This window comes from Scatophagus argus, chromosome 21 (genome assembly GCF_020382885.2).
Source record: "Scatophagus argus isolate fScaArg1 chromosome 21, fScaArg1.pri, whole genome shotgun sequence".
Taxonomy (NCBI): Eukaryota; Metazoa; Chordata; class Actinopteri; family Scatophagidae; genus Scatophagus; species Scatophagus argus.
This window is the reverse complement of record NC_058513.1, coordinates 7,757,461-7,784,582: the sequence shown is the minus strand read 5'-3', so window position 1 is coordinate 7,784,582 and position 27,122 is coordinate 7,757,461. Positions and strand designations below refer to the sequence as shown.

General features: G+C 40.4%; 4 protein-coding genes across 5 annotated transcripts; 2 read left to right on the top strand and 2 right to left on the bottom strand.

The window, feature by feature from the left end:
- The first annotated feature begins 581 nt into the window (after positions 1–581).
- Positions 582–8,319, top strand: LOC124052856 (WD repeat domain phosphoinositide-interacting protein 1-like). The gene is made up of 12 exons (XM_046377590.1): positions 582–975; positions 2,914–2,996; positions 3,472–3,641; positions 3,775–3,871; positions 4,701–4,798; positions 4,937–5,029; positions 5,125–5,195; positions 5,702–5,809; positions 6,203–6,367; positions 6,471–6,578; positions 7,089–7,228; positions 7,853–8,319. The coding sequence occupies exons 1-12, from the start codon at positions 899–901 to the stop codon at positions 7,972–7,974; spliced, it is 1,332 nt and encodes a 443-aa protein (XP_046233546.1). The 5' UTR covers positions 582–898; the 3' UTR covers positions 7,975–8,319.
- Positions 8,320–8,334: 15 nt separating this feature from the next.
- arsg (arylsulfatase G) lies at positions 8,335–18,583 on the bottom strand. The gene is made up of 11 exons (XM_046377589.1): positions 18,456–18,583; positions 16,462–16,701; positions 15,925–16,160; positions 14,684–14,798; positions 13,980–14,126; positions 11,880–12,094; positions 11,705–11,785; positions 11,457–11,565; positions 10,720–10,840; positions 10,503–10,593; positions 8,335–10,084 (listed from the first exon to the last, which is right to left on the bottom strand). Exons 2-11 carry the CDS (start codon positions 16,686–16,688, stop codon positions 9,804–9,806), a joined length of 1,623 nt encoding a protein of 540 aa, XP_046233545.1. The 5' UTR covers positions 16,689–16,701; positions 18,456–18,583; the 3' UTR covers positions 8,335–9,803.
- LOC124052853 (monocarboxylate transporter 7-like) lies at positions 18,100–24,167 on the top strand. Its single transcript, XM_046377588.1, has 6 exons — positions 18,100–18,309; positions 19,894–20,133; positions 20,277–20,420; positions 20,548–20,676; positions 21,636–22,592; positions 23,310–24,167. The coding sequence occupies exons 2-6, from the start codon at positions 19,896–19,898 to the stop codon at positions 23,615–23,617; spliced, it is 1,776 nt and encodes a 591-aa protein (XP_046233544.1). The 5' UTR covers positions 18,100–18,309; positions 19,894–19,895; the 3' UTR covers positions 23,618–24,167.
- LOC124052857 (archaemetzincin-2) lies at positions 24,035–27,122 on the bottom strand. Of its 2 annotated transcripts, none has more exons than XM_046377591.1 (7): positions 26,966–27,122; positions 26,258–26,546; positions 25,761–25,934; positions 25,497–25,625; positions 25,060–25,223; positions 24,713–24,889; positions 24,035–24,406 (listed from the first exon to the last, which is right to left on the bottom strand). In XM_046377591.1, the coding sequence occupies exons 2-7, from the start codon at positions 26,544–26,546 to the stop codon at positions 24,251–24,253; spliced, it is 1,089 nt and encodes a 362-aa protein (XP_046233547.1). In that variant the 5' UTR covers positions 26,966–27,122; the 3' UTR covers positions 24,035–24,250. The 2 variants fall into 2 exon arrangements, with proteins under 2 accessions (XP_046233547.1, XP_046233548.1); XM_046377592.1 differs by lacking the exon at positions 26,966–27,122 and adding an exon at positions 26,646–26,898.

Sequence of the window (27,122 nt, the reverse complement as noted above, 5' to 3'; positions counted from 1 at the left end):
TAGTGTAACAGATGTCAGATAAATGTAGTACGGAGAAAATATAATATATCCCTGAAAAGGCTTCTTACAAGTTGTAGTACAACCTTGTCTATAGGTTAATAAATATTTCACTTTAGGGGGGGAAAGTTTCAGTATACAATGTCTCCATGTGGGTTTTATAATATAACTTTAGAAAACATACACGTAAAATAACAAACGATAACATATTTGAAGTTATTTAAGTAAACCTAAGCAAAAAACAAACAAACAAAAAGACAATATTCTTATCTAAAAATGATTAGTTATAATCAAAGTAGCTTCGTTAAGCAGTTTAAATTCTCTTCCAGAGTTAGGCGGGCAGTTAAAAAAAAAGCTTGACGTGTCTTTTATCCAATGAAATCATCAAAACAATTCCTCGTGACAGGACGCGAAGTATAATTGGCCAATCAACCTTTATTTCATCTCAATAGGCGGCTCTTATTTGATTTGACATCTATGGTATCAAATGAATCAGAAGCTTTAAACAGCTCGACCAATAGAAACCCCGGAGCAGAACGCTTGACATATTGCAGCCAGCCAATCATGATGCACCCCTGAGTGACGCATACACCCATCAGCTGTTTTTGTTTTGCTGTGTGGATGTTGAAAGTTAATAACGCAATAACAACAGTGTCGGAGGAGTGAAACGGCTTGTTAAGGAGGTGTTATTGTTATCCTGTTCAGTTTCGGGATAGGTCACTCGGTGTGTGATGTATGCCACTTGAGCCAGCCTGCCCGGACATTGCTCTCCCTGAAGAGTGTGAGCGTGGCGTTTGGAGTCGGGGAGCAGAGGAGGGGAAGCGGGTTCCGGCGGGGATCGACCCGAGCCCAAAGGCCTCCGACCTCAACCAGCTAGAGGAGAAGGGATTTGGCAGCTCGAATGGAGTCTCGGGACGCACCGAACGACCCCGAAGCGCAACGAGGCTTCATCTGTGCCTCGTTTAACCAGGACACCACGTAAGCGACGTGCGGGCTGGGCCCAGCATGAACTCAATCTCCTTGATGCACCTGACTGTTGCATAATTGTTTTCAGTCGCACATACGTTCTCTGGATTGTTTTATGTTACTTAGTAATGGTGCCAACAATCAGGCAGTGTGTGCGGGTCCAAAATGAAACTATAGGCCAACTAACTTGTAGATTTGTCCCTACCAGCTAAAAGTGAAATAGGCCACTGTGTTGATCTTCAGTTCCTGCTGCACGTTAAACTAGTCAGTTTTAGTAACCCAACTTCAGGCTGTTGTATAACAAAACAAAGTTTAAAATTATTAGTTGAAAACAGGAAAACGGGCCTTGTTTTTAGTGTCTTATGTGAGTTCATGCTTCATTGAACCGGTTAACATACAATATTACATGTTAATAATTAGCATCTAACAGTAATAGCAAAGTGTGGCATTTTCTGAAGTCACACCAAAATTACTGAAAGCATTTTACAGACATAAGTTCCTGTGTCATCACCTACATACATCTACAGCACAGTAGGTGTTCACTGTACCTTGTTTAGGGATTAGAGGATGAAATATAACAGTCAGACAGCAGAACTCACTGACTTCTTCATTTACAGGTGTGACGCCTTACGTAAACAACTCTTATGCCTCCGACTGTAAAACTAACCAGGTGGCCAAACAGCCCACTGTGCCTTCTTATCTGTCTGTCATCATTGTTCTTTTCAACTCCAGCCATGATAAGATAAGGCAAGCTTCTTTGGGGGTAATTAGCAGATTTTAATGGAACCTATAATATGGCTGTGTTGTTTAAGAGAGATAAGAAATTGTGTAATCATGTCACAGGGCTCACCAGTCACCTCCTCGGATGATGTAAAGACATGATCTGACCCGATAACTGGCCATACTTTGACTTCACTCTATTAAAACAGCATAGCCAATTGTGGTATCACAGTGATTCTGCACTATATCCTCGATGGAAACTAACAATCGTAAAGCCAGTGACTTAGAGCATCCTTTACTTAGATTTTATTTCACCTCAGTACTGTACTAGTGATTGTACAGTTGTGTGTGTGTACATGGATAATCCTATGCCTTTCAAGAGTAAGATATTCCTTTTAACCAAATCCTTTCACTAATCTGTTCTAGTAATACCAAATAAACAAACAAGAAGCTTTAAAATTTTATGGGATTATTTTACTACGACAGTAGTAGATTAGTAGATTATGCACCAAAAATGTTTATAAAAACTGTGTTTTATGTTGTTTTATGTGTGTGTGTGTGTGTGAGAGAGAGCGAGAGAGAAAGAGAGAAAGATAGTGTGTGTGTATGTATGCAAACAGCAAATATAACAGATTTCATGTTAAATTGTTTCAGGGTATTTTTTAATCACATTTATAATTGGAATTGAAGTGTTATTTAGGTATTTTTAACTTTAACAATGGTAGATGTGGCTGGTCAAGTCAGTTTGTTTTATAAAGCCCCAAATCACAAATCACAATGCCTCAGTGGGATTTAGAGTTTATCCACAGATATACAATAGATGCTGCATGAACAGAAAAAACAACAACAAACAAAATACAGAATATGCAGAATAAAATGACAAAATTTCTAATGTGGAACAAAGATGACAACTGAGCCACATGACCACTACTCCACCATAGTGACCTAGAAGAAAACAGGCCTAGCAAAAAGAATCATAATGCTAATGTTGATGACAAAAATGCAGACAGGGTCGGGTCTCGTTGCTTTGAAATATTACCAGTTACTGAATTCAAATTACAAGACAATTTTTCTAATTAGCAACGTAATCCATCTGATTACTAAAAAATCAGAATACTTGTCAATAACTTTAGAATCTTGCACTTCGTACTAAAAACATGGATGCCACCACAAAAATCTGATAAGGCTACTAACATGTTGTCTGTGTGTGTGTGTGTGATGTTATTGTAGGTCTCTGTCAGTGGGCACCAAGACTGGCTACCGGCTCTTCTCAGTCACAGCTGTGGACAAACTGGACTGCATCCACGAGGGAGGTAATAAGAGTAACACTGTGCTTTATTCCCTGCTGAGTTGGCAGGAAGTATGTGATGTCACATGACAGCCACAAATGTTGAGAAAGATCCAGTCATCCCTCCAATACTTGAAAGACACTGTGACACACCAGCATCCCCTCCCAAAGTGACATACGAGCAGACAGATAGAAGTCTACACAGTTTTATTTGAGCTGTGGTCAGGTTCACCTTGGTCATACAACAGCTCAAACATGTTTGTCACGCAGCAGAGCCTCAAAAGCACAACAAAGGGGAAAGTTTAGAGTCAGTTTGACCTCAGCAGCCATCAGGCTGTTTGTAACTAAAGAAATTGTCAAAAATTGACAACAAAGAGGATTTTGTATTTGCCTTAATGAATACAGTGTACATGCACTGGTGGTGTGAGCTGACAGTAAAGCTTCTGATGCATTTCTGAAAACAAGTCTGCAATTCTTGTCCAATCACTTGTCCTTCCCAGTGGAGTGTACAGATGTGTATATTGTGGAGCGGCTGTTCTCCAGCAGTCTGGTGGTGGTGGTCAGTCTGTCCATGCCACGGCGAATGAACGTCTACCATTTCAAGAAAGGAACAGAGATTTGTAACTACAGCTACTCCAACAACATCCTCTCCGTCAGGCTCAACAGACAGGTAAGGATGGAAAATTGATCTTGACCGATCTGTAATCCTCAAAGTTGTGCACACAAACCAGAAGCAACAACTTTGCTTAAATTGACTTGAAACGTTCTATTTTGTTGTTGCTTTTTTTGGTGATCTGTCACAGCGGCTGGTGGTTTGCCTGGAGGAGTCAATCTACATCCACAATATCAAAGACATGAAACTACTCAAGACTCTGCTCAACACACCCACCAACCCTTCAGGTACACTCAAACTGTTATGCAGATATCTAAAGTATATATAGACTGTATAAAAAAGAGCACACATTAATTCCTATAGACCCTAATTACTTTACTTTAAAGCAATGATATGTAACTTTTACTGAATAGAGGCCTCTATGAACAAAAGTGACATTCACAGGATGATCACATGTACTTTAACAATAGAGCAAGCAGAGAAGAGTCATATAAAAAAAAAGAAAAGAAAAAAAAAGAAGTCAAACTGACTCAGTAAAATCAGTTTAGTAGAGCAATATTTAAAGTTTATTAAATTTAGCCACCAAAACCTGTTGGTCCTACCAGAACGAGAAAGGCTATAATAGCAAAACCACCACCTGTAAGGAATTGAGGAAGGGTGTATTTTATTGCTTATGAATTCAACTTTCCATCTGAAAAGTGACGAATGTGCTGTTTCTTCTCTCAGAATGTGTACAGCATTGCTTGAAGGCTTCTTGTCAGGGTGCACAGTACCGATGTAGTTTCTCAGTATAACTGGATGCTTCAAATGCAAAAGTACTCATGAATTTGCAAAACATTGCATTGCAAATAGTGCATTTTTCCATATCATTTCCATTGTCTTCTTTTTACTCACATGTTACATTACTTCGTGAGCAATAATTACTCAAAAAAATACATGCATTGCTTGTTTGATTTTGGCAGTTTTTCTCAGCCCAGCAGGACTGTACTAAACAAATAAAGAACTTAGACAGATAATGCTGTGTAGCTCCAGTGAAAAGCAATGGGCAAAAATTGGTCCTTAAAGAAACAAAAATGATGGTAGACTGCCTAAATTATACTCTGTACTCTCTTGTAGGTCTCTGCGCTCTTTCTGTCAACCACAGTAACTCCTACCTGGCGTACCCTGGCAGCACCACCATCGGAGAGATCACCGTCTACGATGCCAACAACCTGGTGAGGCTGTACTAAACTCTGAACATAACAATAAAGGAAAAAATGCAGCTGTTGTCATGTCTCTTGAAAAGCTCCATGGGGACAAGCAGCCCAGTGTTGGTGCTGATGTCATTAGAAAGCACTTGTTTGCCCCTTTAGAGCTCTCTGACGCTCATCCAAGCCCATGACAGTCCCCTGGCAGCCCTCACCTTCAACTCCTCTGGTACCAAACTGGCCAGCGCTTCAGAGAAGGTGAAGACTTGATTGTTTTTTGTTGTTTTTTTTTTAAATCCCTCCTTCTTTGGTATTAACCATCAACATCTGTCTGACCACCTTCTCCTCTGCAGGGCACAGTTATCAGAGTCTTCAGTGTTCCTGAAGGGCAGAAACTGTTTGAATTCCGTCGAGGGATGAAGAGGTTAGTGCTAATACTTTTGTGTAGTTCAGTCAGAAAGTATAAACAAAAAGAGAAACAGTGGAGAGGATGATTCATGGTTGGGGTTAAAGCCAAACAAAAGGCTCATGACAGGAAGGTGAGCAGTTTAAATGACTCTTCTGTTACTCAGTAGTGTTTAGGTGAGTAAGAAAGTTGCTCTTCTTTAGCCAGTGTTAGTTGGTTTTGGATACACTGTGCAGCTTCCAGTGTCAGTGACCAAATGCCTTTGATTAAGACAGAAATGTAAGTAGGTGAATAGTGGAATCAAACACACTAGAGAGGCTGATTTCACACACAATTTTCTAGCATTCAGAGTGCCACACTTTAAACTAAAAACACAGACAAAAATCAATAATTTGGCTGATTATTTCTAAAGTATCAACTGTGCCATGTTTTTTTGTACACGGTATTTTTGTTTTAATTGAAAATGTACACGTAATCTTGACTGTTTTGTCCTTTCTGTGTGTGTGTGTGTGTGTGTGTGTCAGATACGTTAGTATCAGTTCATTGTCCTTTAGTGCAGATGCCCAGTTCCTGTGTGCCTCCAGCAACACTGAGACGGTCCATATCTTTAAACTGGAGCAGCACAGCCCCAGGTAAACACACACTTGCGAGTCTTTAGTTGTGAGGACAATTATTGACATGATGCATGCTCCAGCTCCTAACCCCAAACCTTAACCATCACAACTAAATGCCAACTAAATTCTAATCTTAAAATCAAGTCAAGCTTTGAACAGTGACATTCATTTTTGCTTTTTTGACTTTTCTGTATTAGCCATTGTCCTTTTATGAACCTTGCATGGTTGAGAGAAGGACAATGTATGGAATAACCAGCACCCTCTACTGTGTATATAATGTAAAGCAATCCAGTAATATGAAAATCAACTAAGTGACTGACTGTGTGACATTGAGTTTTGTAGAAAAAATCCAGATGCCTGCAGAAATTATTTATTAATGTTAAAATATGTCACCGTGTTGTTTCCTACCAGTCAAGAGGAGGAGTCTCCTACATGGTCAGCGTATGTGGGCAAAATGTTCACTGCAGCCAGCACTTACTTGCCTACCCAGGTATCCGACATGATGCATCAGGACAGAGCCTTCGCCACGGTGCGACTCAACATGTTTGGTCTGAAGAACATCTGTGCCCTGGCCACGTAAGGCAAAGAGCGAGAGACGGGAGTGGGTTGTGTATTCATGGTGAGAGGTGTATTTATGTGTAGTTTCCTTCACATTGTGTGTGTGTTTTCTTTTTGTCAGGATTCAGAAGCTCCCTCGCCTGCTGGTGGCATCCTCAGACGGGTTTCTCTACATTTATAATGTGGATCCACAGGATGGAGGCGAGTGTGTCCTGGTCCAGAAACACAGGTGTGTGTGTGTCTTAGTGGGTTATATGCTATAACTTATATAAGATACAATCATTTTTGTTATGTTTGAATTCCAAAACATTTCTAGTGAGCTAGGAGGGAATGGATTTGGAACAATATTGGCACTACGGCAAATTCATTGAGCTGAAATGGAAATGAAAATGCTGGACATGCTGAACATTTTAAGTAAACTGTTCACAGCACAGGGCTGTTTACCTGCCTGGCTTAATGTTATTATACAGTTTTTCAGTTAAAATACTAAAAGTACTGAATTCACACTCACGGTGTCACTGAGCGGTGGGTGTCATGCACCTGACTTTAGAGTAATTGTTTACACTTTGTTAATATTTTACACTTTTCTCAGTTGTAACCCACTTTGTCAGTTACTGTGTTTTTACATTAAAATCTTGCAGGTTGCAGCTTTAAAACGTAACACTGCTTCATGCTTGCTCTGTCACAGTGAGTTGCGTGTTTTGAAGTTATTGAATCATTGTCTGTCACTTTCCTGTAGGCTGTTTGACTCCAGCGAGGAGCAGGTGGAACAGAGTGAAGACGACACACCAGATGATGTCGCTCCCCAACCAGCCAGCCAATCCTATGCTGCTACTGTGGCTCTTCCTTCAACCCCACCTTCCTCCACAACTCTCATGGGTACAGTATTTCTGATCATAAACTGATGAAAAGCTTTCCAAGATTCAGCACAGGCCTTCTAAACCGATTACACAACAGTAACTCCTTAAACTCCGCTGTGAACCTGCACCTGCTGTGATGATCTGAGTTTGGCTTCAACTGTTACGCAACTCCTGAGACCTGTTTTAAACATGGAGTCCATTTGCTTAAACTTGGTGCAAACAATATCAGAAACATGTCAAACTGAAATCCTAATTGCTCTTAAGGCATTGTTGACATAGTTCTACTCTAAGTACTATTTTTCAAATTCAGGATTCAAAAAACAGCAATAGCTATATATACAGTTATTTATTTACATATACACATAAACACCCAGGAGATAATTCTGTCCATTCAGGTCTCTGTAAAGATGTGGACACAACAGTCTGATTTTCAGTTGCTTAGTCAGACCCTGAGTCCCATTTTGGCCACTTCATTTTCCAGTGACTGGACATTAGCCAGAAACAGTCCAAGTTTTACATGTTATATAATACAGTTTAATGGATAAATAAACAAAGGTTATTGGTATTACTTTCAAATTAAAACCACTTATGCACGTGCTTGGGGCCTGTAAGTTCAGTTTTCCCCCCTCCCTTCTTGTCCCAGGTTACTCTGAGGATGGTGGAGCCCAGAAAGGCGAGGTCATCCCAGAGCATGAGTTCGCAGAGGGCCCCGTCTGTCTGGATGATGAGACTGAGTTCCCTCCAGTCGGCAACCAGACTAACTGACCAACACCCTCCCCCACAAACCCTGCATAGCAACCAGACTCCCTTGTTTGAAGCAGGGAACGTAGACAAAAATATTCCTGTGTTTGGGATATTGTGGCACCTATACCTTTCCACATGTACCCCTGCCGGCCTAGGGTCAAATCTTTCAAGAACATTATGTCCTGGTGTTTCTGTATAGCTCGTCCCTCTCACTTTTTGTAAGGAAACAAAAATAGTGGAAAGTCCACTCATCCTTAAAAAAAACACAGACACAGATCTTAAACTCTTTTAGACAGATTCAAAGACTGTCTGAGTATTCCACTGTAAACTCCCATATTAACAAACAGTGTTAAATCTTTTTTTTTTTTTTTTTTTAAAATACTGACTGTCCACAGCAAGAAACCCTGACAGCACAGTGACATTATTGTTGCACAATATTATCGTGGTAGCAATCAAATGTGCATGTCATTGGTTCAGCAGAGTATGAATTTAACAAGGTAGTACAGGAGACAATAGACAGGGATGACCTGCAGCCGGGCCTGATTCACAAAAATGCTCAGTGAGGGATGATAAGATGTCACCTGACAGGTAATCTTAGCAGCTTCTAAATAAGTGCAATCAGACAATGACGTGATAAAATTAGAGTCATGTGTGGTTTTCTTTCACATATCTAAGGAATTAGCAGTTGAAAATCTATCATAAGGGCATTTTTGTCAATCAGGCCTCAGAAATGTGGGGAGCATATCAGTGGGCATTACTTCTAAATGAGGAGCAGCAGTTCACTCAAGAAGGAAAACGTGTTGTACATGTCATACGCTAGATACATGCAGTAAGTATTATATGACTTGCCGATGCAGCTGTCATAACTAATCACGGTAGCGACAGATGAGACGACAAACCTGCAGAGTCACAAATGTAACTTGATAGTTTATCTGGAAGAGTCGGCTCTGCGGGAGGAGCAGTCTGTAGCTGAATGTGAAATGTTTGACGGTGAGCTGTCCAGGTCAAAGGTACAGGTCCTTGAATTTCAGTGACATCCTTTCCTTCTACATGATGCAAAATACAGTATGTCAACATGAAAGTTATTAGTCATTTTTACTTTGATGTATTAAATATTCTTTTTGCAAAATGTTTTGAGTATTACATATCAAACGCATAGACTTACCGTGCGTAAAAAATATATATTGAGGATTTTTACTGTGTGTATAATGTATATATAACATTTATATATAGTACTGTTGTAATAAGTAACATGGTAATACCATTTGATTTGCCAAAAGATGGCGCTGTTAGGATACTCTTACGCTGCATTGAGCTGTTCAATACTGGACATTTGTACCGGAGACTCATTAAAGCTGAAAAGTAACTCAGTCTCTGCATGGGAGATTTTTGGTTTATGTGACATTTATGCTAATATTTAAATCCTGCATTAAATCCAGCAAAACAAAAAAAGCAAGCAAGTTTTACACATTTTAGAAGTCTGTCCCACAAAACCTCAAATGTTCCACAAACATTAAAACTTTCCAGTGCTGAATTAAACTGCAAAATCAAATACAACTCAGAAACATGAAGTATTACATTAAATTTATGTCTACTTGTGACAACAGATATTATATATAGATATTATAAAATCTGTTGTCAAATTATTGACCTCACAATATCAACTGTCCAAAGTTCGGCCATCTGCATCTCTTTTGCTCTCTCTCTCTCTCTCTCTCTTGCTTGTTTGCACGTCCGCTGCTGCATGTGGACATTGAACTTCCCAATCAACAAGTTCTACAAACAAACAGCTGAGTACAACTGAAAAGGAGACAGTGGACTCCACATCTGTCAGCCTGACTTCCCTACCCTCAGCCCAGCTTGTGGCAGCGGCAGACAGCCTGTCTAGGATCACAGCAGGGCACTGCTAATTCGTCTGTGCTGTAGTCTGCCGTGGACACAGACTTGTCAGTGGCAATGTCCCATAATAGCTCCTCCCTCCTACGGGCGATCCTCTCCGCTACCGACTGGTATTCTGGAGCCTTGACCTCCAGGGGTGTTTCTTCACCCTTGTCATGCTCCAGATCAAATATCAGGGGCGGGTCATGGAGCTGCTGCCTTCCGGTTGCACCACCACAGGCCTCAGCTGCACCTGCAATTTAACAAGGATGTGTGTATTTCTTATTAGCCTTTTTTCTGGACAAAATCAAATACAACTCAACTCAAAATATGTAATATTACATTAACTTTATGTCTACTTGTTGTGAGCTGTTATCCCATTAAACTGTGCTTAATGAAGATGTATTGGGTTATACGAAAAAAGCATAAAACAAATGTGAAAATAGACTAAATTAATTTACCTGTTATTAGCTAAACCTAATGTTAAGGTTTAGAATATGACAACAAAACTGCTGTCATGTAGACTTCTGAGTTATGCTCACACCAGTGATGTTATCACTACCCTCACTGTTAGAGAAAGTTACCTATTTTGCTGACAAATACTGTGTAACTGTATGTGTTGTGACTGGTTTTTCCACTGTGGGCACATGTGACCTGCACATGGCCCGTACCTGTGATGTAGAAAGCTTTGTGTTTCCCTGTTCGAACTGTCTGCAGGTCACCAAACTCCCCTGCAGCACCGCTGTTGGGATGGAAGAGAAACTAGAAGAAAGCAGGGAAGAACTAATGTCTGCATTAAGATCCCAGTGCAGAACCCTTCCATTGACAATACAGGGAAAGATGATTATGTAAATCAAAGTAAGATTGACGAGACCCATTAATTAATACCTCATGACCACTCTGTCCACCATGCAAGAGGACATCTGTGGCATCAATGCCATCGTAACGTCTGTCTAAGGGGGGAGTTACATTTGCCAGGGACAGAAGGGTTGGGAAGATGTCCATACCACTGCAAGAGGGCATAAAGAGAAGAGAGGTCTGTTTTGCACCTTCCGTTGGATTTGATTTGATATTACTGAATTCATTTTTGCCCCCTTAAGGGACACCTAGAAGTGGGTGTTTGATAAAACTGAGGAAAAAGACAGAGATGAAAGGAGAGAAAAATGCCATTTGGTAACACTTATTTCTGTGCAAACAAAACTGTGATAGCATGGTGTACAGCTGTGCTGACAGTTCAGTGTGTGCACAGAGCTACATGTTAATGTCAGCATGCTAAAACTCTTATGGCGATTTGAGGAGGGTCGCCATCTCTCTTGTTAGCAAAATTCAACATTGATGCTAAATATGTAAGCCATATTTCATAGTAATCCATTCCACAGATTTTTCCATAAAAGCAAAGAATTGAGTAGTGATATTTCAGTCTGGACCAACATGAAGGACCAACCAATCAATCCATTTGCTAAAATGGGTAAAAATGCTTTTGAATGTATCCTCCAGCCTGTGTGACCTAGTAGTATGCCTCAGCGCACAGGGTTAGATCCATCATTTTAAATAGGATCTGTAAAGTGAACACTAGCAGTTGAAGCATTTAAAGTAGTCCCTGCTTGTTGGTAAAATGTGAGAACCTGAGCAGGGCAGAGCTGGTGGTGTTTGTAGGGACCCTCCCAGGCCAATAGGCCACTGTTGGTACCCTGTGACCTCCCTCCCAGGTGGTCTTCTTAGCTGAGCCTCCACCTGACACACAGGCAAAACATGACCTCAACAATAAAATGTACAGCCACACACACACACATACACACCAACCATCTTCATAAGGCATGCACGAAATAAGTTTCTAATTTTTCTGACAATTTATTTATTTATTTTTTTATACCTCTGCTGACCTGCCACTTTCCCACAAATGGTCCAACACTTCCTGTGTACTGGCACTTCTGTTCCCAAGGGCCGTTGTCGCCTAAACAGGGGACACACAAACAATGCAAGATTAGAGTTTTTCAGTATACACTGGTAGTATGGAAGAAAAGACGGAACCCACCCAGCTGACTAACCTGTGAACCAGATCAGAGTATTATGTTTGTCTGTCTCATCAGAAAAACTCTTTATCGCCCCCACCAGGCTGTCCATCTCTCGCAGACTGGCGCTGTACACTTTGCCATCATCTGGGAGACGGGCAGCGGCAGAAGCATCTGGAGGGAGCGGAGGGGCCAGGGGAACGTGCATGTGAGCCAGCGCTATGTAGAGGAAATAGGGCTGTCCTCGCTCCCTGCACAGACAATTAAGACAACTTATATTGAGAAATGTCTCTTTGGATTAATTTCTGTACACAAACAGATTGTCTAAACCAAAGACACAGATTTACGTCTAAACCAAAGAATGGGCTCTAGTATCCAGTCGCATCCTGGTTTCCATGTCAACTTGTGCTCACAGCCTGGAAAAATGAGGTAAGAGACATGAATGTCTGACACTGATTTGAACAAAGCAATAACTGTATCTCAACTGTTTGCTTCTGCTCAGTGACTTGCTAGTGTATAATACTGGCACCGCTAACATGATATTTGGAATTTTTAGTTTTGAATACTATTTGAATTATTTTGATGGATCTTCTTTTCCATTCAACCTTTATTTACATAGAGCACCCTGGTGAGAATAGTTCCCTCTCCTTTTCATGGCTGCCCTGTGTGCACGGGACAATAAAACAAGGCAAAAATACACACATAAGCAACACTCCAAGCCAGCCAACAGAGACTTAAACCGAGCAAATGGGATCAGCCTGTCTAACCTCACAAAATCTCTTAATTGTTCCACTTACGTGGAGCAGAAAATTTAACAGCCTGTTTACCAATCTCTCTATTAATATGCTGATTTTAAAGTACTAAATAATCTTAGGACAGAATGCAGTGCATACTTGAGCTGTAATTTAAAAAAAGACATGTAGTTTGTCAAGAAGTGTTTTATTTTAAGTTATACAGTGTTTTTAAAAAAATGAACTCAAATACATGTTTGGAGATAATCTGTCTGGAATCAATGCGTGGCATTCATTGGCTATGAATGTCCACAGTGGAACATGTTTCCTACTTTAGAGTCCATGTTGACACTTCCCTTTTGCAGGAATGTGGGCTTTCCAACTTTCGAACAAACCAGGAGCACACTATTCATCACTTTAATTGACTTGACTGAAAAGAAGTCTGCATGCTGTTTGGTCTTGACAGCACATGGCCAACAGCCGCTGCAATGATTCACATGACCCTGTGCTATAGCATGAAGACCTGTTGCCTTTCACAGACAGCTGCAAACAGCAGGGTTTACCCTCCCCCCGTCCCTTCAACACACACACACACACACACACACACAAACAGAATCCAGACTACTACTACTGGGTTAGGACAGGTTACTCCTTTTCCAAAGCTTCATGCTTTACTGGATCCATCTTGCATTTTTGGTGTCAACACACATAAATAAAACATAAAATTTCAGAGTCCTACCACTGCCTTTGTGTGACATAACAATAAACAGAATGGTGGTCAAAACTTTGCTTTGTACACCGAAGTGTCCTGAGATACTGCCTGTAATAATTCGGCACTACATCAATAAAACTGACTTGGCTTGAAAAAAAAAAAAAAAAAAAAAAAGCTTGTTCTCATGTAATGGAATGGAATGAAACCAGAACATATGTAGCTCAGACACACAGGCAGGTTGCACAACATGAGACTCAGTCAAAGCTCAACTCAAACGCTGAGCGACTATTCATTCACATTCATGTTTGCACTCCAGCAACCTGTCAACATTTAACACAGCATTCAGCTTTTTATGTCCCATGGTTCTGTCAATGTGACAACAACTGTATCTAGCATGCTCCTTTTAATCTAATATGAATAAACTGAATCGGTGCAACATTGTGATTTACAGTATTTACGTATGCAGGCATTATAGCCTCAACCTTCTTCAGTTCTGTACCTCTGATTAATTTCTGAACACACACACATCCATATTACTTAGTAGTCTGTGGAGGGGGAAATATGAGCAAGAGTAAGTGACTTCTAATCTGTGTTGTATAAATGGTTTGTCCCATACTTGTTGTGTATCATACATATCAACAGCCTAATATAAATTTCTACTGTACTTTCTTCGTTTTCGCAACTGTATTGTACCTTGCATTCTGTATAATCCTGATTGCAGCGGATTTGTATTGTTCTGTTAGTGTCCACAGGTCAAGCGGCTGCTCCACAATACTTCTGTTTTCAATCAGAGGAAGGCCCACTTTGGAATAACAGCCCCCATGTACACTCCTCTTCAATCTGATGAGAGCAGAGCATAAGAACATAATAAATGGCATACGTGAATAAGGCTGTCAGGTAGTTACAGTTAGGAATTAATTAGGAAGGTGTGGTGTCAGGGCCTGTCAATACTCTCTCCATAATTACTTGTGTTCTGCTCTGTTTCCCTTTCATAGTGTTTTGGTTCTTCTTCCCTGGATCTCCAACTTCCCCACACAACACTATGTTCACCCGACACACCAACACCTCGGGATTCAGGACTCTGGATTTTGTATTTCTTGGATGACAGATGCACTCATCATTCCTGGCTTTACTTAGATAACAAACTGAAAATTTTTACAATACTTTCCGTATCTGTATGATTTTGTAAAGTCAAAATCTCTTAAAGCTTCTCTCTGTAGATTGACTAAAATATAATGTTCCAAGTGGAACAAATCCTCTGATAATGACATCATCCACTCAGTCTTATATTACTTAAGAAATGCCTACAGTTTCTGTGGTGCCTTGTACCTGTAGAAACAACTGCTATTATAGCCTGAGGGTGTCATAGTCATTAAAGTAGCAGCAAAGAGCCATACCTGATCACCTGAGGTCCAGATGAGTCACAGGGAAGGCACTGTGGCAAATTGTACCCAGGTACATCAGTGCAGCCCATGTCATTACTGTAAGGGATACCTAAGTAGTAGTCAAAACCTGTTGAAGAGACAATTAACATGCAAATATTCATAAATGCAAGTGTAATGACATGTTGGTACCATGCCCGGCAAACAAAAAGCATTATGTATATACAGTCACACATACACGAACATGAAGAAAAATACCTCACAAGCAATGACTTGTTCTATCAATGTAAGTAAATAACTGAGCATGAAATCTTCTTCTTGATCTTGGATATGGTGAAATAATAACGTATGGATGGTACACTAACTATTTTTTTTGGATGTAGCTACAGTTCAGCCTTTCCTCTGGGCATATTTTCTGGAGATGGTCAATAAGGTTAACATCCAGTGAAAGAAAGCACAGTGCAATACAGGAGATTACAAATGTTCCAAATGTATTTTAGCTTGGTTCAGTGACTCTTCTCATAAAGGGACACACCTCGTTCTTAATTTGGTGTTTCCTTTTGGTCTGGTTCAAAATCATTTTACTATAGAAGACCCCTCGGTCCCTAGTTTACAGGTACTAAAGCTTATAAACCAGTTTTTATGTTTTTGTATAAGCACAACAGATGACATGTCCATTTATCACGAAGAACTCCGCCTACAAGGGGCTGAAGAAGTGACTGATGGGCAAGTGATAGTGGGGGTCAGGTCTTAAGTCGGCTGTAGGAAAAAATTAGGCGCAAGTCTGTTGTTTCCCAAGACACAGCTGCAGAAACTTGTCATGTGTTCTCTGCTCCCTGCAGCGTGGCCAATGGATTGGCGCATGAACTCCGTGTGGCTGGAAGGGCCTTGAAAAAACTGATGGATGCCACAGCACTGAACCGGAAAGATACAGTGTTGTGCAATAAAATAGATGACTAATATCTCATTGTTTTAGGTGGTGTATATAAATAATAATAAATATTTTTCCGTGTTTAAAGTGTTTCAACTGTTAAACTTCTGCTATTTTAGAGATCCTCAAGGTTGGACTATAACCTTTGAGGAGCTTCATATTTTGGATTTTTCAGCATATATAAGAAATATTCTTTCTGTTCTGACTGACATCTTGCTCTTCTATGAATCAAATTACTATAGTTTGCATCTGCAGTGAATAACTTTCCTGATAGGGTTTAGGGTCCCTAGGAGTTTGAGAGGATAAATGTCAAACTTCCACTCACCTCTGTTAGTTGGACCATATGGTCCATTGTGGCCGAGATGCCACTTCCCGATCATGGCGGTGTAATAACCCGCACTCTGTAGTAGCTGAGACAAGGTGACTTCGGACAGAGGCAGACCGGCCACTGAGCCCACAGCAAAATTATGTGTCACCCCGTTTCTCAGTCCGTAGCGGCCTGTCAGGATGGCAGCACGGGAAGGAGAACAGGTGGAGGCAGGAGAGTGGAAGTCGGTCAATCTGGAAAAAAATATTTTTAAGGAGAAATGACACGTTACAACGGGACAATTGGAAGTGAATATCACAGAGGAAGAAAGCAGGGACAATATTCTGACAGTCATACTCAGGTGACAGTATTTAACCTTTCACATGCAGTCTCAATCCAACATGTCACGAACAGAAATACAATGAACCATAATCATAATTCCAAACCTTTCTTTACCTTCATGTTTCCACTTAAAAGTAAAAGCCCTGAAGACGATACTGAAGAGGTTATAGAATTTACATCAGATTTGGATGATAACAAATCAGTTGAAATCACCTTAGTCCTTGCTCAGCCATCAGGTTCAGGTAAGGTGTGTTGTTTGCCTTCTCATCAGGCTGATTAGCATCCAGGTCACCCCAGCCTATATCATCTGCCAGTATGACAATGAAATTGGGCTTCTGACTGGACTGATCAACATTGGCTCCATGTTGGGACACCATGTGCAGAAGCAGACCACAGATCAGCATCCCAGACAGGAGGAATGAGGAGAAACTCACCACCATTTTGGATCAAAATCTGCAAACGATTACATAGGTTTCATTTAAACCTTAGCTGACATGCTGCACCGTTCTTAAACTAAGAGTAGTACAGGATACCAACTCACAGTGAAACGATAAGTCTAAGTATGATGTGAGTGACTAAGTGGACAGATGTTTGGCAACTGTAACCAAATCAGTTCTCAAAATGTGAAACACTGTTCTATAGTTAAATGACTGCATTGTCCCCCTCTCCTGCTACATCTGCTTGTGGCACATAAATAAAGAAAATGATGTAGGAATTATTTTTGTTTTGGAACTATGGTACATCATCCCCACAAAACCCATTTCTGTTGAATTGAAGTAATAGAGCCCGTGTTTGGTCTGGCTACTATAGAAACACGACGGTGGAACGTGACAGAGAGAGCCACTCCCTTTGTAGATATAAAGGGTTTGTTTTAAGATAAGGAAAAAAACAATGCCTCTTTAGGCAATTATACACTGATGAAAAACATCATAAACTCTATTTCTGCTGATATATGGATCTTTATATACCATGTAGAGAAGAAACGTACCTATTTTTTTGCCTTAACCCAGTTTCTCCCATGGTGACCGAGGTAAAAAGAGGCAGCTAAGTGTCTCTGGTGAAGACACTTAAAGTTGTTTGCCTCAGCCAAATGAGCCTGTCTCCTCTCCTCACACCAGTATATCAAGCTAAACTTGAATATCAAACAATTATTGTATAACCGATCAAAATCTCTCTCCGAACAAGAAGCCAAACCTCTGTAAGGAAATGTACAGTGTAAGCACATTCAAAACAGAGAGGCAGCTGTGGCTTTAAATCTCACACCAGACTCCCAACCACTTCTTCAAGTCTAAATATTGACAAATATTGACAAGATCAGCATTTATAGCTACAGATGAAACAAAAACTGAGAGTTTATGCAGGGAAATTATCACATTTGAGAGTAATTTAAAAAATGATAAAAATTTATGTAATTTTTCCAGTCTGACAGAGGTGGAATATTTAGGTTTGTGTATATGTAAGGTCTGTTTGGAATCCAAGAACAAAAAACTACTTAACATACTTGTTATCTCTTAAAAATTAACCTTTGAGGTTTGTATGTCTTTTATTGTTTTTTTAATTTTTAATTAGGTAATAATGTATTTGACTAGAAGTTTTCACCACACATTACAGCTTGAAACCACAGCGACATCCATACCCAAATTCACCCTGTCGTTCAGTCTGTCACACACCAGCAATGAACACAACAACTCCGCATCCCAGAGCTCGAGGAGGGGGGAGTCAACAGACCGACATGGGGCAAGAACTGGCTGTAACCAGATCTCTTTAACCCCGTTACCTCCCCCCAACACGCAGACACACACACATACACACACACGCACACACACCCCCACCCCCCCCCCCTTTACCGAAAGTTAGGGAGGGAGCCGTTCATAAATGCGAACTAGTGTCAGGCAACATGCTACTTTGTATTTTTTTTTTGCGTGTCCGTGTTTCCACGTGTGCGTGGTTGTGGATATATGCACCCGAGAACACGTGCAAAGTCTTTAGTTGACGGAGAGCGCGAGGGGATTATAAGGGAAGGAAGTACGGCCACTTCTCTCTGAAACTTGCTACACACAGGTGAGGCAGACTACTTAAATACAAGCTATGTGATGGCTTATGACTACGTTTACCTTAGTAAAGTATATGTACATGGCAAGACATATTTACCACGCCTTGAGTTAAATGTATGGCTCCTACTGGCAACGTATACGCAGGCTACTTACAAAGTTGCTCAACGACCACACGAGCCGCTGCTGGACTGACTGATGGCGTTGCGTCAGCCGCATGAGGACGCACCATATAATGATTGTGGCCACTCAACATTACCAACCCCCCTCCCACCCATCTTAATTAACGAATAAAGATAGTGCATTGTCGTGAAATGTAAGTCAGGATTTTAATGGGAATGGTCTTTTTTTTCTATTTAATTTCCACTGGGGAAAAATAAACGTGATGATGATTTGATTTTGCTGCGTCAAGTGTTCCTTTACATCTGGATAATTTGATTTGGAGCTTGGCGCATCTCTGTAGCACCACACTGCTTTATTATAATATTAAGTTTTGATACATTTTATAGGTACATGCCTTTATAGGTATAGTGCAATATTAGAATCCCCTGCGGTTTTGATATAGCACTTGCAAGTTTGTGATTCCGATATTTCGATCAATTTTTCAAGCCCTATTTGCAAGTTGGTTTTTCTTTTCAAAAATGTGTTAATTATAAGTGGATTGAATTTTTTAAATTAAAATAATATGTCCACATTAATGCATTCTATGTTGAACATTACATTACAACATTGAACTGTTCATTATTGACCTTGGAAATAGTAATCTAACATACAGGTAATAATCTTAACTTATGATCCACTAAGTTGATATTTACGTCATACAGTAAATAGTTCTTGTAATGTTAATGTTTAAGAGCAGAAGCTGCTGTAGTTTAACATGAGTTCTGGCCATAGACTTTATTTTAAAGTAGGTTAGTAAGTGTCAGTACATGTCTTAATTACATTGACCTGGGTGACTTAAATGTACTGGGCAGGTTTGATTGGTATTCAGAATATGTTAATTACACTAATCACTCTCTATAAATAGACATTTGTCCATGGCAGCTGGTCTGTTTGTGTATTTGTTAATATTTGTGTACATGATAACACACTCATCCTTGTCTGCACCGCCATTCATCATTAATGTCCACCTGCTTCACAAAATACAGGTTGTATTTAGTGTTTGAAAATGACAAAATACCATTCAGACCAGTTGTGTTATTGTAAACATTACAGCAGTTGACACCTCTGCAGCTTTAATTTATCAGCAGTGCAGCTGAACTCACAAAGCTGTTGTCTGTTTTGGGTTATAAACATCTAAGAATTACTAATAAATGTGCTGGTTGTTTCTGAAAGTGAAATTAAAGATTAAAAGTACTGATTTGTAGGTAATCACTGGGGGTGTTTTGTTGTGAGCCAGGCTGAAGGGGGTTAACATTTTCATGTTTCTTACTGTAATAATAGGCACACTACATGACTTAACAGGTTCTTGGCTTTTTGCAGCCACATTGTGCACAAACTTTGTTTTTCTTCAACTCAATGAACCAGTAAAATATACATTCCTTCTTGTTGACCATTATATCATTTACGAAAACTCTCTTTTCTGTTTTTCAAGGCATGGCACTGTGTGGGGTGAAAGGGACACGCTTCCTGGGGCCTAATGTGTACCCAGAGGCCCCTGATGGAGGCTGGGGATGGGCAGTGGCTGTGGCCTTCTTCCTGGTGGAGGTTTTCACCTATGGCACCATCAAGAGCTTTGGCATTTTCCTCCAGGACCTAATGGAGGAGTTTGGGGAGACCAACAGTCGGGTCTCCTGGATTGTTTCCATCTGCGTGTTTGTCATGACCTTCAATGGTGAGTACAGCTGATGAGGTTAAATGGGTGCAATCTTGTAAATCCACATAAAGTACACACTAGAAATTGGAATGAAAATGGAGTTATGAGAATGTACTATAGTCCACACTAAAAAAACCTGTTTGGTCTCCATATGTCCTCAGCTCCTCTCTCATCCGTGTTGACTAACCGCTTTGGGTTCCAGTGTGTTGTTATGGTTGGAGGATTGCTTATTTCTTCAGGTACCATAGCCACCAGCTTTACCAGCTCCGTCAATCAAATGTACATCACCTATGGATTAGTTGCAGGTATTGCTTTCTTCTTCCTTTGTCTCCCTCTCTGACCATCATATAGTGTTATTATTCTTTGAATTAGTTTATTAGCAGCTTGTGCAACAAAATTTTGTTTTAATTAATCATGTTTTTCACTGTGCAGGCCTGGGCTACTGTCTGGCCTTCCTTCCCACCGTGACAATCCTTTCGCAGTACTTTACCCGTCGACGGTCTCTGGTCACAGCTGTGGCTTCCACTGGAGAGCCCCTGTCATTGTTTGCCCTGACGCCAGGTGAGTGCAAGAGCTTTCACTAACGTTTCGTGCATACAGTTGGAGAAGACAAATTTGATGGGGGTTTAGGGAAACCATGTGAATGTGTGTTTACGCTAGAAAAATGCATTTTCTGTTGAACAATTTAAAAGGGTCACTGTAACTTCATACTGTCTAGGTAGAAAGAGTATAAGACCTTGGCTCAGTTACTCGGGAAATGCTTGTTTTGGGTAACTGGCTCTGAAGTGATTCTGTTGATTAGATTAGATAGTTCAGAAGTTGTCTCACTTTTTGAGTTTATTAAACATATTAATTTTTAAGACAGTGGAGAATAATGAAAGTGTTAACTTTTTTCAACAAAATAGAGACTGACTTGAAAGTACTTTTTTATTCATTCATTTTTTAGTATTGACAAGGTGACTTGCATAACTTAAGTGGTGACTCGAGGAGGGTAATCAAATGCAATGTCTAAAGAAAACATTGCAGGGGAAGATTCAGAGATTCTTCATGGATAGAATTTGTAAAGACAAGTGTGACAATATTCTGTATTCTTCTTATTGTCAACAATTGCCAAGGAAAGAATAAATAAATTAACAGTAAATTGATCTGCATAGTAGTTGTACAAAAACTATCCCACATACACCGCCCTGCTGCTGTAAATTGCAGCATGTGTCACTATGGTGAAAATATAGTCCCCAACAAATAAACTATTTACTCTTTATTTTTTAAATCAAACTATAAATTTGTTTCCATTGAATCTGTTTTTAAAGATTCAGTGGGAACCAGTGAACTTGGGCTAAGGGCCACAGATGGGTGTTGAGAAACAAAGTTGTTTTCAGTGTTGTCATTGGACTTACCGACAGCAGCAGAGCTAAACAACATTGATTTTATGTCCATCCTGAACAGGCTGTAGAATGTTTAAAACCACATATGCAACTTTTGTGATGAACACTTCCTAACAATCTCCTCCTGCCTCTCAGCCTTTTCTGCACTGAAGGGCCACATTGGCTGGCGACACACCATGGCAGTAATAGGTGCTTTGCAAAGCATCATCATCATCTGTGGTGTTCTGCTCCGGCCGATCGTTATCAAACCAGGAACGACCCGTGAGACAGAGACTGACAGACTGTCTCCAAAGGAACTTGAGGCCCTCGGTACAAAAAAGAATGTAGAGGGCACAAACCCAGAAGACTCTATAACAAGCAATACCTCACATACACATAATACTGCCCACAGTCTGGACAACGAGCTAACCAGAGGCTCCGTGAGCACTGGAGACTCTGGTGTCCAGTCTTTGAAGGATGCAGACAACAGTAGCCCACACACGTCTGTGGAAAACAGTCTTACAGAGATTACAGAGTCAGAGGAGAAAAAGAACAAAGATGCAGAGAAACCAGTGGTGAAAGACCAGGAGCTGAAATCAGGTGATGAAAAGCTGCTGGCCAAGAATTCGAAACTTCTAGATTTCTCCATCCTCAGAGAGTGCAGCTTCATTTTCTATTCACTGTTTGGACTGTTCGCCACACTTGGCTTCTTTGCCCCTCAGCTCTACATCATTGAGCTGAGTGTGAGTCGAGGTGTGGAGCGGGACCGTGCCACTTACATGCTCTCCACCATGGCTGTGGCTGAACTCTTTGGCCGATTCTCCATTGGGTGGATCCTGACGCGGAAGCAGCTCATGAAGAGGAAGCTGCTTGTGCTTCTGGTGTGTGTCATTACAATGACTATGGATCTAGTGGGATTTACTTTTGTCACGGAGTTCTACGGCCTGGCTGTGTGCTGCGCTTTGTATGGTTTCTTAATGGGTACCCTAGCGTGCACCCACATCCCCATGCTGGCTGAGGATGATGTGGTGGGCATAGAGCGGATGTCTTCAGCTGCTGGTGTCTATGTGTTCATACACAGCTTTGCTGGGCTGGCTGGACCCCCACTTGGAGGTAAGAATTTTCTTGTAGTGCTGTGGTTTCACTTTATGGATGATTTTGATATAATGTGCCACTGACCATATGCACTTACATTGTATATACTGTAAAATCCAAGCTGAAAGACAAAGAGCAAGACAAGAATTGCAGACACTGACTTAAATCACAGCAACATACATAGATGCCATTTTTAGGTCTAGTTTGAATACACGTTTTACCTGTAAAATAGATCACATATATTTTACATCTAGTGTTAGTCCTATGAGATAACATCCCATATATAGAATAGCATCTTGCTCTGAAATCATAATGAATCAGTCAGCTTTATCATATTTTTAAGGCTTTCTAATGGAGTGGCTCTTTAAAGCTGTCTGCTTTATAGGGCCACTCCATCTTTTTCGAACTGCACTTTGATATAGTTGGACTTGTGAGACCGATTACCAAAAAGAGGTCTCCTGGCATCTGGTGCTCAGTATGAGTCACACTCCAAAAACACTTGATTCTTCGTTTCCCATAATGCAACAGAGTAGTAGACAGAGTAGCAACAGAGTAGATTCTCTCATTAGACCCTTGCTGTCAAATAATGTCTCGTAAACTCTGCACAAGACCACAGATGATGATAAGCAACCTTTTCCACAAGTTTGTACTCCTCATGACAAGTGAAGTTGATGTGTAAAATTGTTGGAGTGCCCCTTTAATGCTTTCTTTTGATCCTCCTCCATCACTTATCAGGCGTGCTGGTGGATGTGACTCAAAACTATGGATCAGCCTTCTACTCCTGTGCGGGCGGCATGGCAATTAGTGCCGTGTTCCTGGGTCTGGTAAAACCTGCCAAGAGAGGATTACTCTGCTGGAGAAGGAACTCAAAACGCTCTAAAGATATATATGAAAAGAAAGGGGACTGTGAGGAACAGAGTGCAGTTCATAACCTGGACAAAAGATCTGACAGTCTGGAACATTGTTCTGAAGTAGATGACAGCTTGATCCCCAGCATGGCGGAGGCCACAAGAGATGTCGAGGAGGTTATACGTTTTGCTTGAGCTGATAACACGATAATAGGGAAATAAGAGTGCCAAGCCATATGAGGGTAAGAGGTTATCTAAAGACAGTTGCTGGGAAGTGCTAACATGACATGAATACAGTGAAGAGAAAGACCACTTATTAAGTGTTAATCATCATTGTAGATCTGTGCTCTGAGAGCAATCTCGAGAACTTTTAGATCACAACATGAATGTAGCATTTGTGCCTTACGTGATCACGAGTGATCTAACATTAATGAAGGTGCCTCAGTTTTAGATACTACAGAAACGAAACGCAACACTGATACCTGATGAACTAATTACCTGCTGGTGATCAATGATAACCAGAAAAACTGACACAAATGTAGCTGCAAGACCAATTAATTGCACAGATTCTGTAACGTGTGTTATAGAAAATACCTAAAAGCTCAGGAAATAACATGATTAAAAGTCTTTATTTTTAATCAAACTTTAAGCTGTTAATGTGATATGAGATGTCAGACTCAAACTATTTTTGTAATGAAAATGTGTTCAATCGCAATAAAGCGACAGAGTGATTTGAACCTCTAAACAGATGTAATGTTTTTTTAATACATGAATAGGTTGAAGCTGTTGCACTCACTTCCTGATCTTATTTAGAATTATAGGCAAGTACTACAGTTCATCTTTTTTTCTCAGAATGTCCAGGCACCTGCGGAGCCACAGTCTGGATGTAAGAAAAGCTTCAGTGGGTTTCGGAAAGGGCAGCGCAGAGGCCTCCTCTGGTCTGGATGTCTGACTCTGATCCTCCTCCATCCAGTGCAGTAAAGCCTGTTGAACACAGATAAACATAAACTTAAAAAAAAATTATAAAAAATAAACCTTAGTAAACTGAACTTTTGGTGAGCTTTGATAAAAACTAATGGGAGGACAAACATCTCATATCCAAGAGTGGCTCCTAATGAGACAACAAAAGAAACAAAAGAAAGGACATATAGAGACCAAGTGTAAAACAAAATATATGTTTACTGGACATGAAATACATATAATTACAGTTAAAATTCAATCTAATTGTGAAACAGACAGATTCTTTGTGAAATATGTCTTTTTTTCCTATGAAAACGTTGTTTGTTTTACCTCGTATCTTTCAGCTATTTTAAAGCCGACAGCGACTTGTAGCTTTCGAAGGCAGACAGGGCAGAAATCCAGGGGCCGCCGATCAGACTCCTCCAGGTGGTTGGAGCCCTGCATGACACAGCTCAACCACTGGCAATGCTTAATTCCAAACATGTGGCCAATCTCATGGGTCATTGTCTGGAAATAAATATTTAACATTAGGTTTCTCTGATAACAAAAAGAAAACCAGCAATATTGAGTGTTTTTATCAGCAGTACTGATAAAAGTTAAAGGAGGGAAGACCTCTGGCAGGGCTACTCAAAGGTTCTCAGTACCAAAATTGAGTGAGTGGAGTGTTTGATAGAAACCTTGCAGGATCGAAGCAGTAGAGTGCTGGTGATGGGGGGTGTGTAGTATCCGTCAAACACAGAATAGTCCCCCTGTTTTGGCTTAAGCGATTTCTTCAGCCTGCCAGCATAACTTCTGCTGTAGAAGTTGTCATCGTACCGAGCAAAGCTGAAAACACCCATTCCTGTAAACACAGCAGAAAAACAAGTCTCAATCTCTGTCGCCATCTAATGGCAGCTCAACTACATTACATAATCACAGACCATAGTGATGATCACCAGTGAAGCAAGGTAAACAGACTCTGTGCTTGTCCTCTACATACCATGGCATTTTAAGCAAGGATTTACTATATGTTGAAATGCAGTGGACTATCACTATCATTATGATTAGGCGTGGTAGCATCTAGTCACAGAAAATGTTATATTTATTTAGCTAAGATTTTGTCATAAAATCTCACCCATGCTGAGAGAAGCCTGTCCAAAGACAAAGTTCCAGGAGTCTTTGGGGTAGAGGTCAATCATTGTGATTCCAACAATACAAAAAGCATCTTTTGGTATCCTATTCTGCAGGAATCGTAGCAGGTCACCTAAATTTCAAGAGCAAACAATAATGACAAAGGAATATCATGCACCGTCCAGTTGGAGATCACTGAATTTTACGATTCATCCTTATGCAAGAGAAATGTTGGATAGTCTTAAGTAAGTGTAAAGAAACTACTTACCGGTGAGGATCTGAAGGTTGTGGGAGTTACTGTTAACCCTGAAAGAGCATCTTGTTTCAGCTACAGTAACAGCCGGTAGTAACTTAACAGAAAGCCCATAGAAGAAGGCCTGGCAGTACTCTCTGAGCCACTCCACATACTGTTCTGTCTGAGCCCTTGCCTCCCCAAAGGAACCTACACAAAATGGGCAGAATTAAGGCCATTGTATACCATATTGCACGTTTCATCCATCTGTACAGCCCACAGTGAGTTTCAATGATGTTTCATGCATGTCAAGAAAGTATGGTGACATGTTTATTGTAAGTGTTCATGGTTGCCTTTGAGAAATAGCAAATATGCACGTGGTTACATGCTATTTCTTTAAAAACAAAACAAAAAAAAAACAGAAATCTTATCAGGGCTAATGCTGTGAGAACATTTTCACAAACACACCCACACACTTCACATGGACTGAAAAATACAGAGGCTCTAGCGGCAGTATGCACAAACATACTCACCTATAGTCTGAATATATATAGTATCGTGACTTGCACTGGGGGTCTTGCGGTAAGGGTTTCTGTAGAAGCTCTCAAAGTCTTGAGGCTCCTCAGGGTGCGCGGAGATCCAGTCTGAGTCAGAGTGGACTGTGATGGTTTGGAAAAGAGAACCGGGCTGCCCTGGGTGGAATCCTCCCTCCAGAAGTTGCCTTTCTTCTTTTGTGTACTTGCTGTAAAGTTTGGACAAGTTGTTATGATTGGAGACCAAAGCAGTTTGTAGGGTCTCCACAGAGTGCTGGATGACTTTCATCTGCAGAAGAAAGATGCAGCATCAATATGGTTACAGGTGAATTGAAGGTGAAATTTGCAAAATCATTTTTTTGTTCCTTGCTTTGTGCAGTTTGAGTACCTGACAATCTACAGCCACTTCAGGATGCTTATGACAAACTGAACTGTGAAAATTCAAATTTTAATTCTGAAAGTCTAAATGTGTGCCTTTGTAGCAGTAAAATAGGCAGCTACAAGCATATTGAACTGCATAACTTGTTACAGAATATATTAGCCAATATACTAGGCCTACAGTTTGCTTAGAAATGTATAAATGTTTATAAAATAATAGACTACAGCACAATGAGGGTCTGCAAAATAGCGAACAAGTGTCCTAGTAAAAACCTTCCCGTACTGTAGGTCTATTTCACATGTCGCCTCGTGAAATTATTTAAGAGATACCTGTGAAATTTCTTAGAACATAAAGCAAGTCGCAACAAAGCCTTATGTCGACAACTTTATCAGCTTATTCATTCGCAGAAAGCTGAAACAATGATAATTTTCCATAATGTAGACACCTAGTACACCAAACTGTTGACGCTGGAAGTCATTTCCGCTT